We start from the raw sequence: 25,726 nt of genomic DNA, 5'->3' as shown, positions 1-25,726 counted from the left end.
ATTGTAAATAATAGAAAACCGATGAACCAAACCGGTCAATAGGTTAACTGATTGGCTTCAATTTGGTTTCGGTTACCGGTAACCCTGGTTCAGTTTCAAAAATAAGCCCACGGTTCGATTAACCGAACCGTGAGCACCTGTAACAAGATCTCATCAAATATACCCAAGAATACCGTGAATAATCATCCACAAGTAGAAGAAAATAATGGTAGCCACCTAGAGAAGGGACATGATATGGTCCCTAAACATCAATATGAACAATACCAAAAGCTAGAGAACATCTTTTATTACTTGCCTTAAAAGAATGTCTACAATGTTTTCTATGTTGACAACCTTCACACTCCAAATTGGACAACTTAACATACTTAAACAGTTTTGGAAACAAAAAACACAAAAAACCAAAAGACAAATGCCCTAATCGATTATGCCAAAGCATAACTTGATCCATTGACTTTGAGTCATTATTCCTACTGTTGACATGATGACTGGGAAGCACATCGAGAAGGTAGACTCCATTCACCTTACGACCACTTCCAATTGTCCTCTTTGACTCCGGATCCTGCAAACACAATGACCATGAGAAAAAAATTACTGAACAATTCAAATTTTTTGTCAAACTGTTCACAGATAAAAGATTAGTACTCAATCTAGGAACATGTAGTACAGAAGACAGGGTAATGGTATCAATTATTTTAACAACCCCTTCCCAACAATGGAAACATGGAAGCCATTAGTTGTGGAAACTTTATCTTTACTGGAGTAGAGGTGGTATGAGGAGAAAATGGTTAAAACATTGGTTATATGTCGTTCCAAGGTGTGGAAACTTCTGTTTGGAGAAGATTTTACCCTTGAGCCTGCGAACTCTTTGGAGCTATGAAGAGCTTGGGAATGGGAGGAGGTACCTCGAGGGAGGTGAACATCTTGGCCAAATTCAGAGAAGAACCTGTTCCGCATCCAGATCAAGGTCAAGGTGTCAATAGTTCGAGTTTGTTCTCTCCCAAGTCAAATGACAAAGAAATAGGCAATCCCTGCTCCCTTGTTAGTGCAACACAGGTTGATCTTGAGGAGCCCTCTCCTAGCAAACTCCCTCAGAACCTAGGCAGAACTGGTGACATGTTAGGTTTTGTTGTTTCTAGTTTTTGTCTTGATTCTTGTATTCCTTGAGTTTTTGATACTAATCTGCCCCCTTCCCCAGTTGTTGTTTTATCTCAGCCCATAGGTGAAGTTGACAGTCATTCAAAGGCTGCCTATCCTAGTGACACTCTTCCAAAAGTTGACTGTCCTAGTGATTCGATTGAAGTAACAGAGATGTTAGAGGATGTGGAGGCTTTGAAGGATATTGTGGATGAAGAGGAAAGGATTTGGGGATTAATTTTGCAGACCTTTAGACTCTTGGTAGAGGAGGAATTAGGGGAGAATTTTGAAAAGGAACAAGAGGGTGACACTCCAGTTCCTAGTTCCCAAGTAAGGGGAAGAGAGGGAGAAAGGGTAAAATTGGGCCAAAAAACAACAAAGAGAAGAATTGGGAAGAAAAGTCAAAAAAAAGAAAAGAGTGAAAGAACAAGATATTTTGAAGAAAAAGCTTGGAGGTGGGACACCTAAAAGGAGGAAGAAGAAATTGAGTGAAGTGGAGAGATTGGGGTGTGAAGTGGACTATGACAAGCGGTGTTCTAGGAGAAAAGGAAGGTAGTCAGGTTAGAAAAAGGTGGTTTTTAGGGTTGCTCATAAGTTAGGTTCTCAATGAAGTTTATTAGTTGGAATGTAATAAGGGGATTGGGGAGTTCCAGGGAAGAGAAGAGTGATAAAGGAAATGCTCAGAAAAGAAAAGCCAGATATTGTGTTGATTCAGGAATCAAAACTGTCAAAGGTGGATAGGAGATGGGTGAGAAGTATTTGGTCGGCTAGAGGACTGAGTTGGGCTTTTGCACAGTCTTGGGGGGCCTTAGGGGGTATTATGACAATTTGGAAAATCGAGGATTTGTACTGTACAGAAGAATTAATTGGTAACTATACGGTTATAATGAAATTCAGAAGAATAATTGATGGATTGGAATGGGCTTTAACAAATGTTTATGGGCCAAATTCATATAGAGAAAGGGAGGAGTTTTGGGAGGAATTAGCAGATATAAGGCGATTGTGGGAGGGCCCTTAGTGCTTGTGAGGGGATTTTAATGTCATCAGGTTTATAACTGAAACAAATAACCCCAACCATAGGATCACCTCATGAGGAAGTTCAACTGTTTTATGGATTCTTTTGAATTGAGGGAGCTACCGTTGGTGCAAGCTGATTTTACCTGGTCTAATTTTCAGGAAGAACCACTTTGTTGTAAATTAAACAGATTTTTATTCTCTTCAAACTGGGAGGAAGTATGGGGTGGTTTAGTGATGGGGGCACTACCTAGACCTACGTTGGATCATTGTCCAGTTAGACTATCTCAAGAAAGACTAGGAGGAGGACCTTGCCCCTTAAGATTTGAAAACATGTGGTTGTTACATCCAGACTTTCAAAAGAAAGTGAAAGAATGGTGGGAAGAGGATCAAGTGGAGTTTTGGTGGAAAGGATATAGGTTTTATAAGAAGCTACAAAAACTAAAAACCAGGATCAAAGCTTGGAACAAAGAAGGGTTTGGTAGAATTGAAGATAGAAAGGATGCTATTAGTAAAAGGATTCAAGAACTTGATGTTGCTGAGGCAGAGAGAGGACTGAGGCATGAAGAAAGGGAAGAGAGATGGAAGTTGAAACAAGAGTTGGAGGAAATTCTTAGAAAAGAAGAGATAAGTTGGAGACAAAAATCAAGATGCAAGTGGTTGGCTTTTGTGGAAGAAAGAGGAAATTCTTAGAAGGAAGGAGATGGTAATACAAGATTTTTCTATAGCTTGGCAAGTGGAAGAAAGAGGAAGAACATAGTGGAAAGTTTGGGATGCAATGGGGCAATGCTGACAAGAGAGGAAGAGATTGCAAAAGCTTTTGTGGAGCGTTTTAAATCCATTTATGACAGCCCCAGTAGAGCAAGATAGACTCTAACCGACTTTGAGTGGCATGTTGGAGAAAGGGAACCGTTGGAACCCCTGGAAAAACTTTTTGAGGTTCAAGAAATAAAGGAGGCAGTTTTGTCTATGGAAAGACCAAAAGCCCCAGGCTCGGATGGATTCACTATGGATTTTTATCAAGACTGTTGGGATATCTTAGGTGATGACCTAGTGGAGGTCTTCTTGGAATTCTTTGCAAGAGGAAAAATAAATGCGGGTGCAAATTCTACTTTCATAGCTTTGATCCCTAAGAAGGTGCCTGCATATCAGCCCAAGGACTTTAGACCAATCAGTCTGAGGAGTCTGTATAAGATCATTTCTAAAGTTCTTGCACTAAGACTTAAGAAAGTCCTTCCTTCCTTAATCTCACCGAATCAAGGGGCCTTTGTGAAAGGGAGACAAATTGATGATCAAATTTTAATAGCCAATGAATGTGTGGATTACAAAAAAAGAAAAGGAGGAAAGGGTCTGATCTGTAAACTTGACTTAGGAAAGGCTTATGATTTGGTGGATTGGGATTTCTTGCTAGAAGTGTTGAGGAATAGAGGTTTTGGGGAGAGATGGTGTAAGTGGATGAAGGGTTGTATTACCTCTTGTTACTTCTCAATCTTAGTGAATGGAGTAGCTAGGGACTTCTTTCTTGCAAAGAGGGGCCTTAGACAAGGAGACCTTTTGTCACCTTTCTTATTCACCTTAGTAGTGGATGTCCTAAGTGTCTTGATTTCTAGGGCTGATTCAAGAAATCTACTGAAATTGAGGAGATGGATAATTTGAGATTGGTGGTGATGCATTTTGAGAGTCTCTAATTTGAAAATCAATTGGAACAAGAGTTGTGTAGCGGGGGTGAATTTACGGGATGATGAAGTGCGATTGGTGGCTAGGGCTTTAGGTTGTGAGGTAAGTTGTTGGCCTCTGGTATATTTGGGTCTGCTCCTGGGGGGAAATCCTAGAACAGAAAATTTTTGGTACCCTGTTTTAGAAAGATTCACTAAGAAGCTAGCAGGGTGTAAGAGAAATTATATCTCACTAGGGGGTAGAATCACTTTAATCAAGCCCACTTTGGCCAACATTCTGGTGTATTTTCTATCTACCTTTAAGCTTCCTGCCAAGGTTGCCAATAAGTTAGAAAAGCTCATGAGAGATTTTCTGTGGGAACCGGGTGACTCAAAAAAGGACCATTTAGTGAAGTGGGAAGTAGTTTCTAGGAAAAAGGAAGTGGGAGGTCTAGGCATTGGCAATATTAGATTAAGAAATGTAGCTTTGTTAGGAAAGTGGTTGTGGAGATTTCCTTTGGAGTAGGATAGTTTGTGGCACTTGGTGGTGGAAATTATTCATGGGATGGCAGCTAATGGGTGGGATGTTGGTGTCGACCCTAGGGAAGAGAAAGTGTACAACCCATTGCATTTCACACCATCTTTCCTATAGTGCCTTATCACCCTCCTACCGAGCTTTCCTTTCTTCCCTAGATTCTGTGTCTATACCCAGGAATGTTATTGGGGCTTTCTCCAAACCTGAGTGGAAAACAACCATGCAAGAAGAGATGGAAGCCTTGGTTAAAAACCAAACTTGGGAAATAGTTGGTGTCCCTTCAAACAAGGAGACAGTCGGATGTAGATGGGTATTCATTGTAAAGTACAGGGCCGATGGCAAGATAGAGAGGTACAAGGCAAGGTTGGTAGCAAAAGGGTATACTTTGACCTATGGTGTTGATTATTTGGAAATCTTTGTACCGGTAGCTAAGATGAGTTCAATTCGTATTCTTTTATCTTTAGCAGCCACCTATTCATGGCCCTTGTTTCAGCTTGATGTTAAAAATGCTTTCCACAATGGTGATTTATAGGAGGTATATATGAACATTCCAGCAGGTTTTTGTGAAAATGTTGGTAAAGGAAAGGTGTGTGAACTCAGAAAATCATTGTATGGCCTGAAACAGTCGCCTAGGGCTTGGTTTGACAGGTTTGGAGGGGCACTTATCCGTTTTGGGTACACTCAAACCCAGTCTGATCACACCCTCTTTGTAAAGAGGAGAGGTGCTCGGGTGTCAATTATGATCGTGTATGTGGATGATATAGTGGTTGCAGGAAATGATCTGGAGGAGATTGATGATCTCAAAAAATCATTGCAGCAAGAATTTGAGATCAAAGATCTTGGTGAGCTGAAGTACTTCCCGGGGATTGAAGTTGCAAGATCCAAGCATGGGATCTTCATCTCTCATAGAAAGTATGTACTTGACCTACTGTGGGAGATTGGGAAGCTGGGGACCAAACCAACAGACACTCCTATTGATCCAAATCATAGAATTAATGGTGTGGATGGTGAGCTAGTAAAAGATGTGGGGAGATATCAAAGAATGGTGGGCCGACTGCTATATTTGTGTATTACACGACCAAATATTTCCTATGCTGTCAGTGTCGTGAGTCAGTACATGCATGCACCTCGGGTTCAACACTGGGAAGCTATTGAGAGAATACTTGCATATCTAAAAAAAGCACCCTGGCAGAGGGATTCTTTTATCAAATCATGAAAATCTGAAGCTAGAATCCTATATAGATGCAGATTGGGTAGGGTGCTTAAATGACAAGAGGTCTACATCAGGGGGTGTGTACCTTTGTAGGTCGAAACTTGATCTCCTGGAAGAGTAAGAAGCAAGCGGTTGTGGCAAGGTCAAGTGCAGAGGCTGAGTATAGATCCATGGCTCATGGTGTCTTAGAACTTCTTTGGGTTAGATCTCTTTTGAGTGAGATTGGGGTGAAAGCAGAGGAACGTATGATGCTGTACTGTGACAATCAGGCTGCAATCAATATTGCCCACAATCCAATTCAGCATGACAGGACAAAACACATTGAAGTTGACAAACACTTCATAAGAGAAAGGGTAACAACCGGAGAAGTTTTCTTGCCTTATGTCTGTTCAGAGTTGCAGTTAGCTGATGTCCTCACTAAAGGGGTGGCAAAGAACAAGCTTGAACATGATCTACGCAAGTTGGGAATGTGTGACATTTACTCCCAACTTGAGGGGGAGTGTTGAAGATTAATCAGTTTTGTGTTGTTTTATGAGTAGATGCTTTATGTTAGTTGTTAGATAGGTGGTGGGGACCACAATAGTTATGTGAGTCCAAATTTTATTATGTTTTTGAGCCTTATATATGCTGTTTTATGTTATGCTACCCTATAAGGGCATAGTTGTCTTTGTACTACTCTTATATTTTTAGTATAAATAATAAGTGAAGGGGGGGCGGCCAGATGATTGCTCTCTTTTCTTTTCAAGATCTCTTCTTCTCTTCTTCTCTTTGTCTCTTCCTTCTCTCTTCAAGAAACTACTTTTTTTGTTCATATTTTTGAATTTAGCAGATTTCTACTTTGGGTACCACCGCCTCAATTCAAGGTGAAGCTAAACTTTGATGGAAGCTCCTTGGGTAATCTAGGTCCGTTGGGAGTTGGGGGTGTGTACAGAAACGAGGAAGGAAAAGTCTTGGCCCTTTACTCGGGTCCAATTGGGGTGGGAGATTCATTAAGGGCAGAAGTAATGGCCTTACTTCAAGGTTTGAAATTGGCAAAACAATGGGGCATGCATCAATTAGAAGTGGAAGGAGACTCCAAGCTGGTAATAGGGTGGATGCAAACTGGAAACCTGGGAGTGTGGTCTCTTAGACAGCCTCTAAGAAAGATTATTAGCTTAGCAAGGGAGATTGGGGTGCACTTTAATTGGGTAAGAAGGTCAGAAAATGGAATGGCTGACACTTTAGCTAAACAAGGAGTTACTAGGAAGGCTTTGTTTTGTGCCTGTTTGTAAGTTTTTGATTTTCTTTTTCCATCATTTTTGTGGGTGGTAAGTCTATAATCTTTTTAATTATCTAATGAAAGTTACCGTTTCCTATAAAAAAAAAATATTGGTCATATGTTCTAAGGCTCCTGAATCTATAATCTAGAGAGGTCCCCCCTACCTGTAGTGAAGGCATGATTTGCGATGGCATATGAACTACCTATATGTACAAATGAATTAGAATGACTAGCTCATGAGCCACTTGCACCTTTTTGTCCACTCAGTGAAGAACTGGAACTAGTTGTATCTCTCAAACTTAGAAACTGCCCATATCTCTCTAACTCATCCCTAATTGCAGCTATTGCAACTAACTCTAAAGAAGTTGTGGTAGGTGGTCCAAATAAGTCACTAGTCACTGCCATATTAGCACTCTCTTTCTTGTTTCTAAGCCGGCTTGGTATAAGATGTGGATGAAGCTTCTAACATGTATCTTTGGTATGCTTAGGCTTATTGCAGTAGTCACAGATCAAATCCTTTTTGTCCTTCTTCTTACTCTCATTACCACCCTTATCACCACCGGTCTTAGGTTTCATTGTGCTAACCATAGCAAATAGCTCAAGGTTTAAGTTCCTTATCGTCACATTCTTAGCAAATAGCTTAGGTTTCATCCTTATTACTATCTTCTCCAGACACAAAGGCATATGTCTGAGAGAGAGGTATACTATCACGGGAATGAACATGTTATCATGATCAAACTCTAGGTTGAGTCCTACTAGAAGCTCAAACCCTAGGTATACTATCTTCTCTACCAACTTTTGTTAAATAGTTGCATCTTTATTACTCTCCCAAACCACAACCTCCAAATGATCTATCTCCTGTCATAAGGTTTTGGAGGCTGAAAAATAAGTTGCAACAGATTTATCTCCCTGCCTAGTAGCAATTGGTAGGCCCTAGCAGCATTCTCACTCTATGAGTAAGTCTCTGCAGCTCCATCCCAAATCTCCTTAGCTATGTTAGCCCATAAAATGTTCTTGCTTACATGGGGTAACATAGAAATACACAGCCAGGTCATCACCATGTAATTTTCATGTACCCACTAAGAAGAGTTAATCTCAGGTTTCTTCTCTTCACCGGTGACATACCCCAATTTTCCACAAGCACTGATAGCCATTTTGGCTGATTGTGTTCACTCCAAATATTTTGTACCATCAAGCTTAGCTGTAGTGACGGCCCCTGCCCCAAACGGGTCACTAGCACCTCCTCTACCTAGTCCCATTTCGTTGGTAGACTTGTACTCAACTCCACTGCCCTCCATAATTCCCATAATAGTTTAGAAAATCAGCTGCAGATGAGAAAAAATAGATTTATCCCCTTTAGAGGCATCAACCAACCTTCTAGTACCCAGAAACCTCCACCCACAAAGATTCTTATCTCCGTGGGAGCTGGTAGAAACAGGAGTAAAGGCTGTCGCTCCCTCCAAAGACCTTAGAAAACTGCAGAATTTGAACCACTCCCTTCAGAAAACACCAAGAAGTCTACAAAATCCTGATCACCCCTTCCTAGGTAAAAAATAAAGAGTCCTGCAATTAGGACTTTTCCTCCTCCAGTTCTTCCTGATTTCGAGAATGGATTCTAGGTTCACCAAAAAATCCAAGAACTGGGCACCATGCAGTTGACTGATCTAGGGCTGCATGATGGTGAACTCAAAAAAAAAAAAAACAAAAGTTGCTTTGATACCAAATAGAAGAAGAGAAAATAGCAACCTAATTTGATAACAGTGAAAAAGGAGAAAGAAAGAGAGAGTTCTTCGTGAGAAGAGAAGAGGAGAAAGAGAAGAAGAGAGGGGAGAAGCCAATAATGATATGGCTGCCCCACTCAATGTCTTATATACTCATAAAATATAATTGATTACAAAGACTAATATGCCCTTAATAGGCGGCTACTGCTTATAGCATAAACGGTCCCAAAAGACAATATAAACTAATGGGCCTTGGGCCCAATAACACTAGCTAATGACCCAACAACACTCACTACTGATTATGAATGAGAAAAAAACATAAAAAACACTGCTGAATCTCAACACAATAGAATATAGAAGAATGATATTGGGTAGGTACTCCAGTACTCCTAGATGTGTAACTGTCAACCAACTCTTCTTGGAGTGTATTTTTGTTGATACAAATTGCACATCCTCTAAAATTAACATTCCTATCTTTAACTCCCTCTAGTGGGAACACTTCAAATCTGATTTCTCTCACTGCTCTTCTACTTCTGATCAAATATTTTTCACTTTTAGAAGCTACGCAGGTGACCTATTAATAACTATTTCCTTTTCTATCGTGTACTGAAGTGCTAGGAAGTATTGATGCAATAATTATGTGTGTGGAGAGCCATGTAATTTATATGTTTCATTTTGCAATCAATATGTCAATTGTCAGACATCTAATAATCAGGATGATGCTATGCCAACTAAAACTGTAAAACCATAATAGCTACCGAGCCATGTCAAATCTTAGAAGGAGCCAAGCTACAAAGAGAATATGTTTTGGATATATCATCCATTGAAGAACCAATGGAGAAGGCTAAAAGTTTTAGTATTGCCAGAAGGATAAAGGGGAATAAGAATCATCAGCTAGTTCATATTATCAAAGTCTTCTCTAGACTAAAGTGCAGAATATTTAGAGCTGTTACCCTCAAAAAATTTAAGAAAGTAAGTATACACTATACAACAGAAGGGATTTTTTTTTAAGCCAAAAGAAGGGGTATCAAGGATAATTTCCATTCCTATGATCAGTTATCAGTGCAGCAGAATGCAGATCAAAATGAATTCATTCTTGGACAGTTTGACCACAATTGGATGATACAATTGTTGAAGCTACAAGGATCAAGAAGTAATTGTAACAAAGTTAAGGAATTTTTTGATAGTAAAGAAAAAAAGTCTATTCGAAGGTACCAACTAGCCTGCTCATATTAGAAAGAATATATGTAATCAAAAGAAAATATGTAAGTTGGCTATAAAATGAAATGAATTGTGTGTCTATATACATATATGTACATACATTGTACTTATATACATAAAAATAAAAGAAAATTGTATTTATACTTTGACACTTATGCCTCAAACCGCTTCGAGGCTTAAGCCTCACCTCTTTTCCACCCAACCACCTCGCCCCTGCCTTTAGCCTTTTAAAACCTTGTGACATAGTCATTAAGAGTTTTGAGTGTTGGTGGTGGCTGATGCCTCTTCCTCTCAACTCCTTTGTCCTCTTTGTATCCTTTTGGTGATGCTATTAAGCTGAAATTCATTGTATGCTTGTTCCATAATCTAGTTCCTTGAGGTCTTGATTGACCTAAATCTTCTTCTGGATAGTTGGCAGTCATCCAAGTTCTATCTTTTACCACTATGAATAATTTGATTGATTATAGCACCAACAATTTATCTTGCCTTCATTCTTTTGAGGTTCCTTTCTGTTTTTGTATTATTTTTGGATAATTATGCATTTCTACAACATATTCTACAAGTAGGCAATGATGCCCCTTTAGAAACATATTTCTCTTGAAGGACAAAAAGTTGTTCCCTTTTTATCCAAAAGTTTTTGTGAGAGTAAGACATGTTACTAAATAATTTTATAAGTTCATATTTGCTTTCCTATATAGAGTGTGCACCAAATGTTCCTTTTTATATGCATCTATTTCATGTTATAGATTTCCCTTTTTCTCTTTCCCCTTTATGAGTGCAGGCTATTACAGCCCTTAAGAAAGGAGCATATCTCCTAAAATATGGAAGGAGAGGGAAACCAAAGTTCTGTCCTTTTCGGCTTGCTAATGTAAGTTTCTAATTGCTAACATATGATTAACTGTTGTGTTTCCTATCTCATGATGTTTTCCTCAGCATTGTGGTAGTGACTCATGGTTTCTAAATTGCAGTTTTCAACTGTTAACAGTGCTTGTTATAGTTGAAAAACAGTCCTAGAAGTAGGGACTGTGTTTGAAACAAAGAAAACTAGCAAGAGAGGATTAGAGAAGAAGAGAGAGCTGCGGCAATAAGGGTTAGAGGATGAGGAGTTCGAACATTACCTCCCTCTAACTCTCTAATACACTTTTATTAAGTTAACCTTTTAGTAATTACAAGAGAGGTCCTTAGTTGGACAAGAAATTACAAAAGAGGAACATAAAAGAGTATGGGCCCAGAATAAGGCCCATTACAGAGAAGAACATAAAGATAATATACAGTAACAGCCTATGGGCCATTCGGCCCATCTTCTCTACAGTTATGTATTCCATATCATGTAATACAGAAACCAGATTTGTTTTGTTGGCTACTGCACCTTTGGTTGTCTTCATGAAAGGAGAAGGAAATATAAACAGCCATTTGCTTCCCTTCACAACATTCTTGTCTTGTAACCTATATAGAAAATTTCCAATAGGGGAATATTAATTAAGCCTGCTTCAATTCTTGAATTTCAAGACCTAAGCATCTGATTTCCTGGAAGTAATGATGTACATATTTTGGGAAAATGAGATTTTGTGACAATGTACATTTTAATGGCATGTTGGATGACCTAACAAGTGGCATTTTACTTTCCCAATGCACTAATTGGAATTTCCTCAATAAGTTGTTAGCAGAGTTAAAAACTGTTGTGGACCTGTTTCTCATATAAAATTAAATGGTGGGAAAACATGGAATAAGATGAACCCACATCTTGAATATCATCACCTTTGGGTGTAATTGAACAAACATGCACTTAGAATGTAAAGCTTACATAGATTTGCGAGTAAAATTTAAGTATCGTAAATACAGAAAGCTTCAATTATCAAAAAAAGAAAAAAGAGAGACATGCTGCTTTGAGCAAAGTGTTCATGGTGCAGTGTAGTTTGTCCTTGAACTATGAGTGAAGCTAAAACTCTAGTGGCAAGACTCCAGGTTATGAGTTAGCTTTCTGTGGTTGGTTTCAGCTCTCTCAATTGTTTCAACAATTTTTGTTATTTGAGTAGGATGATTTTTTTGACATCTTCCATTTTCTTGGTTTCATGTGTTCACTTTTCAGGACGAGTCTTTATTGATATGGTACTCTGGAAAAGAGGAGAAGCATCTTAAACTAAGTCATGTTTCAAGAATAATACCTGGACAGCGTACTGTAAGTTTGCATAATAGTGCTCTTTTTTAAAATTTAGAATGTTCTACATGGAAGGCTTAATGGAGGGGTGATTACTGGAACCTGATGTTGTTTCTTCTTCTTGCAGTGAAACACTATATGACCAATTTCCTTGCATTCATGATATCTTGTTTTTGAGAAATACCATAACCTTGTCTTCCCTTTTTTGCTTTCCCAATAAAAAATTACAGTCTAAAATATCTTTCTTCCCTACAATATCTAAGCTTTCAAGTAAACCCTAGTGGAATTGATAGGAAGAAAAGAGAGGAAGAGAGAACTCTGGAGTGTCAGTTCATGAGAAAATGAAAGATCAAGGAAAGTGACAGAGGCTCAGATCTGTTAGGGTTGATCAATCTGATTGAACCAACCCAGAAAAGAAATATTTATATTAATTTTATGTAAATGGACAAGATTGTCCTTACAAAGAGAATAAAAGAACTGTACACTAAAGTACACGCCTATTACAGTACAAGAAAGAAAGATAAAGTATAGTAGAATTACAAAACTACCCTTCAGTAGTTCTTCTACACTCCCCCTCAAACTGTTGCTGGGGTATAAGCATCAGTTTGTCAACAAGGAAATTATGTTGGGCTTGGTCATGGCTTTGGTGAAGAGATCCACAACCTTTAGACCTGATGAAACATGTGGGAGAGAGATGTGACCCGCATGAAGAAGGTCACAAATGAAGTGACAATCCACCTCAATATGTTTAGTGCACTTATGAAATACAGGATTGGTTGCAATCTTGATTGCACTCATGTTGTTAGCAAACAAAGGAATAGCAGATGAGTGATCAATATTCATGTCATGAAGAAGTGCCTTAAGTCAGATGATCTCACTGCATACTGAAGACATGGCTCTGTACTTGGCTTCAGTAGATGATTTGGAAACCGTTTGTTGTTTCTTGCATTTCCAAGAAATCAGAGAATCACCAAGGAATATACACCAACTAGTAGTAGAGTGACGAGTGTCAAGACAACCTGCCCAGTCAGCATCTACATAAGCTCGGAGTTGTGTGGATGAAGAGGATGAGAAAAATAAGCCATGTGATAGTGTACCCTGTACATAACGAATAATTCGGAGAATTGTAGAATAGTAAGGTTGATGTGGAACAGAAACAAACTGATTCACAATCTGAACTTCATAGGAAATGTTAAGTCTAGTCATGGTTAGGTATATAAGACTACCTACAAGTTGTCGATACAGGGTAGCATTAGGAAGAAGACCATTGTCATCTTTACTTAACTTACAATTAAGCTCCAAAGGTGTATCAACATGTTTAGAGTTAGTCAAGCGAGCAAGAGACACCAAATCAGAAACATATTTCTGTTGGTTGACAAAGTAACCCCGATGACATCTTTGAATTTTGAGTCCAAGAAAGTATGTTACTGGCCCAAGATTCATTTTGAAGGAGTTACTAAGTAGAAGTTTGAGTTTGTTAATACCATCCACATCATCTCCAGTAATAAGGATGTCATCAACATAGACCAGAAGAAGAGTCAATCCCTGAGCCCGCTTGAGAGTGAAGAGAGAGTAGTCTGAATCACTCTGCTGAAAACCAGCCTCCAACACTATTGTACAGAAGCGATCAGATCAAGTCCATGGAGCTTGTAAGGCCATATAGAGATTTCTTCAGTTTACACACCAACTGAGTATTGTCACAGTAGCTGGGAGGTGGTTTCATATAAACTGCCTCTTGTAACTCTCCATGGAGGAAGGCATTCTTGACATCCATATGGTGAACTGTCCACTGTTCGAGAGCGGTAATGGCTAGTAGCAAACAAATTGTTGTCATTTTGGCCACAGGTGCAAAAGTTTCATTATAATCAATCCCATACTTTTGCTTGTAGCCTTGAGCAATCAAACGGGCCTTGTATCTGTCCAGAGTACCATCAGATTTGAGTTTTATGGTCTAAACCCATCGACTACCAATTATGGAGGCTATGACTTGAAAAGAAGCCATAGCGATCAGGTGGACGAGAAATACGAGATGATTGACACAAAGGAATAGATGAATGTTGTTGAGAATGTAAGGGCATTTATGTCTTTTCGTCCTTTTTTGTATTTGGGCACCTATTCAAGGGCCCATTTGTAATTTTCTTAAAAATGTTAAGAAGGCTCTTCAGGAGTGAACAGTAATACATCAGTTTTCTTCGACAAACTCCTCTTCTTCTCCTCCTCCTCTTCTTATTCTCAGATCTCAAGTACTTTAACTTGGTATCAAAGCATCGGAAGAGTAGAAATCTGCTGAATTAAAAAATATGAAAGAAAGTAGTTTCTTGAAGAGAGAAGGAGAATAAGAGAAGAAGAGAAGTTGAAAGAAAAGAGAGCGATAATCTGGCCGCCCCCTTCACTTATTATTTATACTAAAATAATAGAACAGTTCAAAGACAACTATGCCCTTATAGGGCGACAAAACATAAAACAACATATATAACACTCAAAAAACATAATAAAATTTGGACTCACATAACCACTGTGGTCCCCACCTCTCATCTAACAACTAACATAAAACATCTACTCAGAAAAACATCATAAAACTAATTAATCTTCAACACTCCCCCTCAAGTTGGGAGTAAATGTCACACATTCCCAACTTGCGTGGATCATGTTCAAGCTTGTTCCTTGCCACCCCTTTAGTGAGAACATCGGCCAGTTGCAACTTTGAAGAGACATAAGGCAAACAAACTTCTCCAGTTGTTACCCTTTCTCTTATAAAGTGTCTATCAACTTTGTTAGAGTGCTCGAGTCAGGGGTATTTTGGTCATTCTGGTTTATCTTCTTGGAAGTGAAAGGTCTATTGTATCTGAGTTTAAGATATGTGTCCCATCTTATATGAGGGACAAAACTGTCTTTCTTGTAACTCCAAGTTTTTTGAATAAAATCCAAGTGGGTCGGCTAGGAGAGTGATTTTTTCAGATTCTCTCTTCTAGTCTGGCCGAATATTCTTCTCCTTCTTTCTCTTTTCTTTCTTCTTCCTTCTTCTCTACTTTGACCTAGAATCAACTAGGGTTTATTCACATGGTATAAGAGCTGTAAGGTTGTATCCTTATTTCTTTCTTGTTGCTGTTCTCTTTTTGGGTTTGCCGCCAGCTTTCACAGTCGTCTTCTTCTTTTTCGATTGACATGAGTGGAGGTTCGATAAGGGGCTGAAAAGGAGCTGTTGTTTTGTGGTTCTGGAGGTGAGAATGCCTCCAGTCGTTGCTGTGGTGGTCGTTGAAGTGGTTTACTAAACCCTCTATTCAGTATCGAAGAGGGCTGAATGTGGACAGGTATGAACACTACTGTTGTTTGTCCAAGTAAAGGACTGCGAATGTTTTCTTGTTGCTTCAAAAGTTGGTTGTGGTGATGCTTGGTGTGACTGATATGCATTTCAGTCGTATTTCTCTGCATTTCTCTTCATATGTATGCTGAAAGAAGAGTTGTCGACTGCTGAAGTTCACAGCAGCAATAGATTGGTGGTGATTGTGTCGTGGTGATTGGTGGTGATGGTGGTTGTGTGCTAGACCTTGTGTGTAATCAGTTCTGCAGTGTGCAGCCCAAGTGTTTGATGTGAAGACTGAGTGATTTCAGTCTTAGTGTGTGGTGGTGAATGGTTTTGCAGTGTGTAGCCCAGGTGTTTGATGTGAAGACTGAGTGATTTCAGCCTTAGTGTGTGGTGTGTAATGTGTATTTAAAGCTGGGGTTGGTGGTGCTATAAGTGAGATAAGCCGTGTGAAAGAGTGTGTGGTTGTGTTGTATACTTGAAGGTGAAATAATGGAGATGGCTTCTTTCGTAGATGGGAATGACAACAAAACCAGCATCATGCTTTCTTCAGATTATATAAGTGTTCAAATGACATCCATCAAGTTGAATGGTGAGAACTATGTACAGTGGGCAAAATCTGTGGAGGTGTTCTTGAAGGCCAAGAGGAAAGTAAAACATGTGAGGGAGGAGAAACCTTCCTCTAATTCTCCTGGGTTTAGTGATTGGGAACAAGATGATGCACAGATAATGACATGGCTTTGGAACAGCATGGAACCAAAGGTTAGTGTGAACTTCATGTTCCTAGATACAACCAAAGAGATCTGGGATCATGCAAAAAAGTTGTACTCTGGACAAGACAACACAACTAGGGTGTATCAGTTATACCAAGAGTACTTCAATTTGAAGCAAGGAAGTCAAAGCTTAGAGGAGTATTATGCAAGTTTGAGGAACATCCGCAATGAGCTAAATGTGTATCACCCTCTAACATTAGATGTCCAGATCCAACAAAAGCAACGTGAACAGCTTGATGCGACTAGGTTTCTTGTGGGCTTGAAGGCTGAGTATGACCTGTCAGAGCACAGATATTGGGGGGGATCAGCTCTCCTTTCACTTGAAGAAGTTTTTGCTCGTCTTAAAAGGACATCCATTGAGCCGGTGGAACATTCTTCCTTCTCTGATAGATCTGGTTTGTTAGTGACTAAAGGGAGTGACTGTGGAAGTAAAAGTAGTGGTGGCAGCAATGGCCCTCCAAGCAACCGTGGTGAACACATGTTTAACCGGTCTAGTGGCCGGACTGGAGGCCGAGAGTCAGGGGGAGGCCGTGGAAGAGGAAGGAGTAATGCTCAGAGAAAATGTACACATTGTGGCTTAGAGGGGCACACAGTTAATTTCTGCTATGATTTGCGTGGTCCACCCAACACTTGGGCTAATCATGCTACATCTAAGAGTAGTAGCACAATTACTGAAAGCCAGCAAACTGCCCCAACCCCCTCCACACCCACTTGTGCTTCCGGGCAGGAAATGGTGAGTGTACCACGGGCAGTATATGAGCAGTTCCTTCAAACATCTCAGCAGAACACAACTACACTTGCCCATTCAGGTATGGCTTGCTTAGCTTTCAAAGCCTCACCCTGGATCATTGATTCCGGAGCCTCAGACCATATGTCTGGGACTCTTGATGTATTTTCTTCCCTTTCTCGCTCCTCCACATCTCAGTCAGTTACTCTTGCTAATGGTTCTACATCTCCTATTTGTGGTGTTGGTGATGTTGATTTCTCCTTGTCTTTAGCATCTGTTTTATATTTTCCTAAGTTCCCGTTTAATCTTATGTCTGTTAGCAGATTAACAAAGTCTCTTAATTGTTCTGTAACCTTCTATTCTTCTTCTTGTGTGTTTCAGGATCTCAAGACGGGGAAGAAGATTGGTGGAGGGCATGAAGCAGGTGGTTTGTATTACCTTGATGGTGGTGGCCCCCCAGTGGCTTTTTAGTTGTCTCTTACTCCTCTCCAATGGCACTGCAGACTCGGTCATCCCTCTCTCAAGGCTTTGAAGCTGCTAGTTCCTTCTTTGAGTCATCTTTCATCGTTAGATTGTGAGTCATGTCAGTTAGGAAAACATCATCGAGTCTCATTTAGTCCAAGAATTGATAGTCGTGTCTCTAGTCCTTTTGCTTTAGTTCATTCTGATGTATGGGGTCCAGTTAAAGTTGTGTCATACAATGGGTTTAAGTACTTTATAATCTTTGTTCATGACTTTTCAAGGATGACATGGATCTACCTTATGAAAGACCGTAGTGAATTGTTCTCTATTTTTCAGAAATTTCATGCTGAAATACGCACTCAATTTGGTGCTCATATGAAAATACTTCGCTCTGATAATGCCAAAGAATACATCTCCTCACCATTTCAGCATTACCTAGAACATCATGGAATAATTCATCAAACTTCTTGTGCCTACACCCCGCAACAAAACAGTGTAGCTGAACGGAAAAATAGACATCTTCTTGAAACTGCTCAGTCCTTGATGATCAATATGCATGTCCCAAAACATTTTTGGAGCGATGCTGCTCTTACATCCTGTTTTTTGATAAACCGGATGCCCATGTCAATCCTTGGAAGTCAATCCCCTTTCTCCGTGTTGTTTCCCACTTTGTCTCCATTTCCTCACCCCAAGAGTCTTTGGTTGTGTTTGTTTTGTTCAACACTTGGGGCCTGGAGTAGACAAGCTAGATGCTCGAGCTATGAAGTGTATTTTTCTTGGCTACTCGAGGACTCAGAAAGGGTATAAGTGTTATAACCCAAAATTTCATAAATCGTTTGTGTGCTCTGATGTCACCTTCTTTGAATCAGTTCATTTTTTCTCAGATGTCGATGTCTCTTCTTCTCCCTCTGTGGTTCCTCTTCCTGTACCGGTTATGGACCCTTTCCCCGTAGCTCCCATTCCTACTGCAGATGCACATCATATGCCTGTTACTACAGAGAGGCCGCCAATTACTCAAGTGTATACCCGCAGAAGTGCTTCGGCCCCTCCTCCACTTCAGCACCTGTCGACAGATCCTGCTACTGCTCATTCTCCCTCAGATCTTGATCTTCCTTTTGCTTTACGGAAAGGTAAATGTACTTGTACTTCTCATCTCATTTCAGACTATGTTTCCATTGCTCACCTTTCTGCTTCTCATTGCAAGTTTATATCCTTACTCTCATCGGTTCCCATTCCCAAGACTGTACAGGAAGCCCTTACCTCCCTAGGGTGGAGGCAAGCCATGGAAGAAGAACTCTCTGCTCTACAACATAATTACACGTGGGAACTCACCACCCTGATGGCAGTGTGGAACGATTGAAGGCACGGTTAGTGGCCAAGGGCTATTCTCAGTTATATGGTGTGGATTATATGGAGACATTCTCTCCTATGGCTAAAATTGGTTCAGTTAGGGTGTTAATCTCATTATTTGCTATGTATGATTGGCCTCTTGTGCAACTTGACATCAAAAATGCCTTCCTACATGGTGATCTTGTTGAAGAGGTGTATATGGAGCAACCACCAGGGTTTGTTGCTCAGGGGAAGGCTGGTAAGGTGTGCAGGCTCAAAAAGGCAATCTATGGACTGAAACAATCTCCACGTGCATGGTTTGGCAGGTTCAGTGAAGTGGTGAAGGCCTTTGGGATGAAACAGTGTCAAGTTGATCATTTTGTGTTCAGCTATAACTCCAAGGATGGGACAATCTTGCTAGTCGTGTATGCAAATGATATTGTCATAACTGCAAGTGACAACAATGGCATTGACAAGCTAAAAAAATTCTTACAGGACCAGTTCAATACGAAAGATCTGGGGAAGCTAAAGTATTTCCTAGGGATTGAGGTTGCGATGTCAAAACAGGGGATCAACCTATGTCAGAGAAAATATGTTCTTGATCTACTTGAAGAAACAGGGTTATTAGGTGCTAAACCAACAGAGACTTCTATGGAACTCAATGCCAAGTTAAGTGTGGATGCCGGTGAAGAATTTGATGATCCTGGAAGATACAGAAGGTTGGTGGGAAAGTTGAACTATTTGACCATAACCCGACCAGATATATCATTTGTTGTGAGTGTGGTGAGTCAGTTTATGCAACACCCTCGGGTTCCTCACTAGGAAGTTGTTCTGAAAATTGTTAGGTACCTAAAGGGTGCTCCAGGTCGTGGTTTGTTATACCAAAAGGGGGGAACTCTTGAGATAGTAGGATACATAGATGCTGACTGGGCTGGCTCTATATCAGACAGGAGGTCAACCATAGGGTATTGTACCTTCCTGGGTGGCAATCTTGTAACTTAGAAGAGCAAGAAGCAAGCAGTGGTGGCAAGAAGTAGTGCAGAAGCAGAGTACAGGGCTATGGCCCATACCACATGTGAACTAGTATGGCTGAAGAACTTACCACAGGAGATGGGGTTCTCAATTGACAAACCCATGAAACTATACTGTGATAACCAAGCTGCTATTCACATCTCATCCAATCCCGTCTTCCATGAAAGAACTAAACATATTGAGGTGGATTGTCACTTTGTGAGAGAGAAAGTGATAAGTGGGGTAATTACTACATCTCATGTAAGCTCAGGAAATCAGTAGGCAGATCTCTTCACAAAGGGATTGTCTCGGGGAAGAATAGATTACATTTGTAACAAGCTGGGACTATATGATATATACTCTCCAGCTTGAGGGGGAGTGTTAGAGTGCTCGAGTCAGTGGTATTTTGGTCATTCTAGTTTATCTTCTTGGAAGTGAAAGGTCTATTGTATCTGAGTTTAAGTTATGTGTCCCGTCTTATATGAGGGACAAAACTGTCTTTCTTGTAACTCCAAGTTTTATGAATAAAATCCAAGTGGGTCGGCTAGGAGAGTGATTTTTTCAGATTCTCTCTTCTAGTCTGGCTGAATATTCTTCTCCTTCTTTCTCTTTTCTTTCTTCTTCCTTCTTCTCTACTTTGACCTAGAATCAACTAGGGTTTATTCACAAACTTCAATGTATTTTGTCCTATCATGCTGAATTGGATTGTGGGAAATATTGATTGCAGTCTGATTGTCACAGTATAACATCATAGGTTCCTCTGCTTTCACCCCAATCTCACTCAAAAGAGATCTAACCCAAAGAAGTTCTGGGACACCATGAGCCATGGATTTGTACTCAGCCTCTGCACTTGACCTTGCCACAACCGCTTGCTTCTTACTCTTCTAGGAGATCAAGTTTCCACCTACAAAGGTACACACTCCTTATGTAGACCTCTTGTCATCTAAGCATCCTGCCCAGTCTGCATCTATATAGGATTCTAGCTTCGGATTCTCATGATTTGAGAAAAGAATACCTCTGCCAGGGTGCTTTTTCAGATATGCAAGTATTCTCTCAATAGCTTCCCAGTGTTGAACCCGAGGTGCATGCATGTACTGACTCACAACACTGACAACATAGGAAATATCTGGTCGTGTCATACACAAATATAGCAGTCGGCCCACCATTCTTTGATATCTCCCCACATCTTTTACCAGTTCACCATCCACACCATTAATTCTGTGATTTGGATCAATAGGAGTGTCTGTTGGTTTGGTCCCCAGCTTCCCAGTCTCTCGCAGTAGGTCAAGTACATACTTTCTCTACGAAATGAAGATCCCATGCTTGGATCTTGCAACTTCAATCCCTAAGAAGTATTTGACCTCACCAAGATCTTTGATCTCAAATTCTTGCTGCAATGATTTCTTGAGATCATCAATCTCCTCCAGATCATTTCCTGTCACCACTATATCATCCACACACAATCAGAATTGACACCAAAGCATCTCTCCTCTTCACAAAGAGGGTGTGATCAGACTGTGTCTATATGTATCCAAAACGGATGAGTGCCCCTCTGAACCTGTCAAACCAAGCCCTGGGTGACTGTTTCAGTCCATACAAAGATTTTCTGAGTCTGCACATCTTTCCTTTACCAACATTTTCATAAAAGCCTGCTGGAATGTTCATATATACCTCCTCCTGTAAGTTACCATTGAGGAAAGCATTTTTTACATCAAGCTGGAACTAGGGCCATGAATAGGTGGCTGCCAGAGATAAAAGGATACGAACTGAACTCATCTTAGCTATTGGTGCAAAGGTTTCTAGATAATCAACACCATAGGTGTGAGTATACCCTTTTGCTACCAACCTTGCCTTGTACCTCTCTATCTTGCCATCGGCCTTATACTTCACTGTGAATACCCATTGGCATCCGACTGTCTCCTTGTTTGGGGGGAGATCAACTATTTCCCAAGTTTGGTTTTTGACTAAAGCATCCATCTCATCTTGCATAGTTGTTTTCCACTCAGGTTTGGAGAGAGACTCAGTAACATTTCTGGGTATAGACACAAAATCCAGGGAAGAAAGAAAAGCACGGTAGGATGGTGATAAGGCACTGTAGGAAAGATGGTGTGAAATGCAGTGGGCTGTACACTTTCTCTTCCCCTTACGAAGTGCAATGGGAAGATCAAGGTCAGTGGGATCAGCTGCAACAATGATGTTAGGGACAAAAACATTATCATAAGAAAACATAACAGACTCAGGCTCAAGAGGAATACCTGGAACTATATCTGTTGAATCTGGAGTTTCAGAAGGACTGACAGAGAGTGGTGTGGGTCGAGGATATGTGGAGTCAACCATCATCTGTCGGTGCTGATATTGCTGTGAGGCTGACCGTAGTGGCTCAGGTAATGAAACTAGAGGTGCAGGTGCTGGCTGAACCGATGCTGGCTGAACTGAAGGTGCAGGTGGTGGCTGAACTGATGGAGGCACCATAGAAACGGGAAGAGGAGCAGATTGTGAGTTCTCCCCAAAACTCTCCCCCTGAGGAGAACCACTCGAGAAGAAGAATGTGGATTCAAAAAAGGTAACATCCATAGTGACAAATCTGCTCCTTGACACTAGGTCATAACAACAATACCCGTTTTGGTTCTGTGCATACCCAAGAAAAACACATTTCTTGGCCTTAGGATCCAATTTCTTGCGATGAGGACCAAGAATGTGAACAAAGAAACACAACCAAAAACCCTCAGAGGTATATGAAATATCTCTCCATCTGGAAAAATGAGGCTAAATGGCACCTTAAACCCCAAAGTCCGTGAAGGAACATGGTTAATCACATGTACGGCTGTAAGAACTGCATCTCCCTAGAATTGCACAGGAACTGAAGCACACACCATAAGACTCCTTGCCACCTTCACAATGTGTTTGTTTTTCCTCTCAACAACTCCATTCTGTTGCGGTGTATATGCACAACTACTCTGATGAACTACGCCATGTTCTAAGAGATACGTGGTTAGTTCCTTCTCAAAGTACTCTCTGGCATTATCTGATCTAAAAGCCTTAGTTCTCACTCCAAATTGTGTGAGAACCATCTGGTGGAATTGTTGTACTAAGTTAGGAACCTCATCACGTGATATTATCAAATATATCCAAGAATATTGTGTTTAATCATCCACAAACAAGAGAAAGTAACAGAATCTTCCCATGCAAGGGATTTGATATGGCCCCTATACATCAGTGTGAATGATATTAAAAGCAGAAGTACTTCTTTTATTACTTGGTTTAAAAGACTGTCTACAATGCTTTCCTAACTGACAACTCTCACACTCCAAAGTAGATAATTGAACAGACTCAAACAACTTTGGGAAAAAAACATTTCAAAGAACTAAAAGAAAGATGTCCCAAGCGATTGTGCCAAAGTATAATCTGGTTTACTGACTCTGACCCACTACTACTACTGCTGCTAACATGATGGCCCTGATGTCTCGGAATCTCATCCAGAAGGTAGACTCCATTCACCTCACGACCACTCCCAATCATTTTCTTTGACTCCAGATCCTGCAAAACACAATTACCAGGAAGAAAGGTCACAGAGCAATTCAAAAATTTTTGTCAAAGAACTAACAGGCAGTAGGTTGGTATGAAGTCTAGGGACATGTAAAACAGATGACATAGTTATATCATTGGTCACTCTAGCTGTCCCCTTCCCAACAATGGGTATATGTGAACCATCTGCTGTAGAGACTCTACCTCTACCAGAGCACAACTGATAGGAACTGAAAATGGTAGGGGCATTAGTCATATGCTCAAATGCTTCTGAGTCTATAATCTAGGGAGGTCCCTCCTCACCTGAAGTGGATGCAAGATTCGCAGTTGCATATGAACTACTTGTATGTGCAAAGGAAGTGGTGTAGTTGGCTCCTGCATTCTACTGTCCATCTAGAAGGCTAGAGCTAGGTGAATCTTTCTTACTCATAAGCTGCCCAAACCTCTCCAATTCTGTTCTCACTACTGTTACTGCAATGGATTCCCAATCAGTTTGGGAGAGAGGGGCTGAAGAGTCTCCTGTAGTGGCTACATTTGCATTTCCCTTCTTGTTTCTTATCAGAGTAGGCATAAGATTTGAATGAAGCTTCCAGCAAGTGTCCCTGGCATGCTTAGGCTTCTTGCAATGATCACACACCAAGTCCTTCTCATCTTCCCTTCTAGTCTCACTACTCCCCTTGTCTCCATTTGGCTTAGGTTTTGTTGCACCAACCATAGCCGATTGGTCAATCCCAGGCTGTCTTAGCATTACATTCCTCCTACTCTCCTCTCCAGAGACAAAAGCATAGGCCTAAGAGAGTGTTACACCCTCCCTAGAAAGAATATGCTGCCTAGAAATGTCAAATTCAGGGTTCAGCCCTGCCAAGAACTCAAAAACCCTATTCCTCTCTACCAGTTTGTGATAAGTTGCTGCATCATTTACACTTTCCCATACCACAGTTTCTAAGTGATCTATTTCCTACCATAGGGTTTTCAGCATGGAGAAATACACAACAAGAGGTTTTTCTCCCTGTTTCGTACTTATCACCTGATTTCTTAACTAATAGGCCTAGACTTCATTTTGCTTATGAGAGTAGGTTTCAGTCACTCCATCCCAAATCTCCTTAGCAGTATTAGCCCATAGGACTTTTTTTGCAATATGAGGTAACATAGAATTACATAGCCAAGACATTACCATGTATCTCTTGCACCCATCGGGAAGAGTCTGTATCAGGTTTCTTCTCCCTAGTGAGATACCCTAATTTTCCACGGGCACCAATAGCCATCTTAGCTGATTGTGCCCACTCCAAATAATTTGTACTATTAAGTTTTATTGTAGTAATGATCCCAGACCCAAAAATATCTCCAACACCTAGTCCCACAGTACCAGTAGATTTCATCTCGGTATTCCAACTCTCCATTTTACTTCAAACAGTTCAACAATAAGAAAAAATTGATTGAAGACCTTCAAAAAATAATTTAGTACCATACACATAGAAACCAACCCTTCCGGAAGAAGAAAACCCTAGCTGGAGGGAAATCTCTCTCCTCCCCATGCCTCCCAATAGAGAGAAAAGTGAATCGATCACTCCGGGAGGCCTAGAAAATTTCAGAAACCAAACCGCCCTCTTCAGAAAATCAAAAGAAAACTAACAATACCTGGGCGCCCAAGATCAGATAAAAAACAAAGAGTCCAACTTTTCTGGGACTCTTCTCCGTACTCCAGTTCTTCCTGATTTTGATGCCAAACAGTAGATCACCTTCCTGATGTCTAGATCCCACCAAAAACCCCAAGAACTGGGCAATCTATAGCAGATCGATAAGCCGTTTAGTACTTTGTAGAAGTTCAAAACTGCTATCAGCCTTGAACCCTAATAGATTTCAGGTTCGAAAATAGAAGGAAAATGTAGAGAAGAGAAGAGGAAGAGAAGAGAGAACTGTAGAACACAAAGGGTTGAAAGGAGGGACAAAATCTGAATGTTCTGCCGCTGCCACTTCTATTTAGTATTTATAGGTTATGCTCATTACATGGAAAGGGCAGATCTGCCCTTAGTATTTACATAACAAATAGAACAAAATAAAACTGAAATAAAGAACAACTGAAATAACCGACTGACCACCAGCTAACCCTAGGATGACTAGAACACATTCTACCCTACGAACACAGTGGGACCATAGCTGTGGGGCCACTTTGGTGAGGATATCTACTAGCTGCATATTGGATGTGAGGTACGAGAGACACACTTCTTGTGATGAGACCCTCTCTCGTACAAAATGTCGATCAACTTCAATATGTTTAGTTCTGTCATGCTGCACCAGATTGTGCGCTATATTAATAGCCGCTTGATTATCACAATACAACATCAAGGGCTTCTCATACTCAATACCCAACTCCTCAAGTAGTGATCCAAGCCATAGAATTTCAGCCACTCCATTAGCCATTGACCTGTATTCAGCTTCAACACTAGATCGGGAGACAACACTCTGTTTTTTACTCCTCCAAAAGACAAGGTTACCTCCCAAAAGGGCAGAATATCTAGAGGTAGACCTTCTGTCATCAACACCCCCAGCCCAATCGGCATCCGTATAGACCTCCACCTTCATGTGGTCATTGATCTTGAACAGTATACCTCTACCCGGGCATCTCTTCAAGTATGCTAATATTCTTTCTGCTGCAAGAAGATGCGTGGTTCTAGGAGAATGCATG

At 40.5% G+C, this 25,726-nt stretch overlaps 1 protein-coding gene across 3 annotated transcripts in view; it reads left to right on the top strand.

Annotated features, from left to right (window-relative positions):
- LOC148854206 (PH, RCC1 and FYVE domains-containing protein 1-like) overlaps positions 1-25,726 on the top strand; it is a 121,944-nt gene that overhangs the window by 4,926 nt on the left and 91,292 nt on the right. For all 3 annotated transcript variants that reach the window (XM_088983040.1, XM_088983042.1, XM_088983041.1), the window contains exons 2-3: positions 10,533-10,619; positions 11,841-11,930. In XM_088983040.1, coding sequence (XP_088839166.1) covers positions 10,533-10,619; positions 11,841-11,930 — 177 coding nt within the window. The remainder of the gene's footprint in view (positions 1-10,532; positions 10,620-11,840; positions 11,931-25,726) is intronic.

Source organism: Nelumbo lutea, chromosome 4, assembly GCF_056320005.1.
Source record: "Nelumbo lutea isolate HS-2025 chromosome 4, American lotus-T2T, whole genome shotgun sequence".
NCBI classification, from domain to species: Eukaryota; Viridiplantae; Streptophyta; class Magnoliopsida; order Proteales; family Nelumbonaceae; genus Nelumbo; species Nelumbo lutea.
Note: the sequence above shows the minus strand (reverse complement) of the source record. Positions and strands in the feature narration are given on the sequence as shown.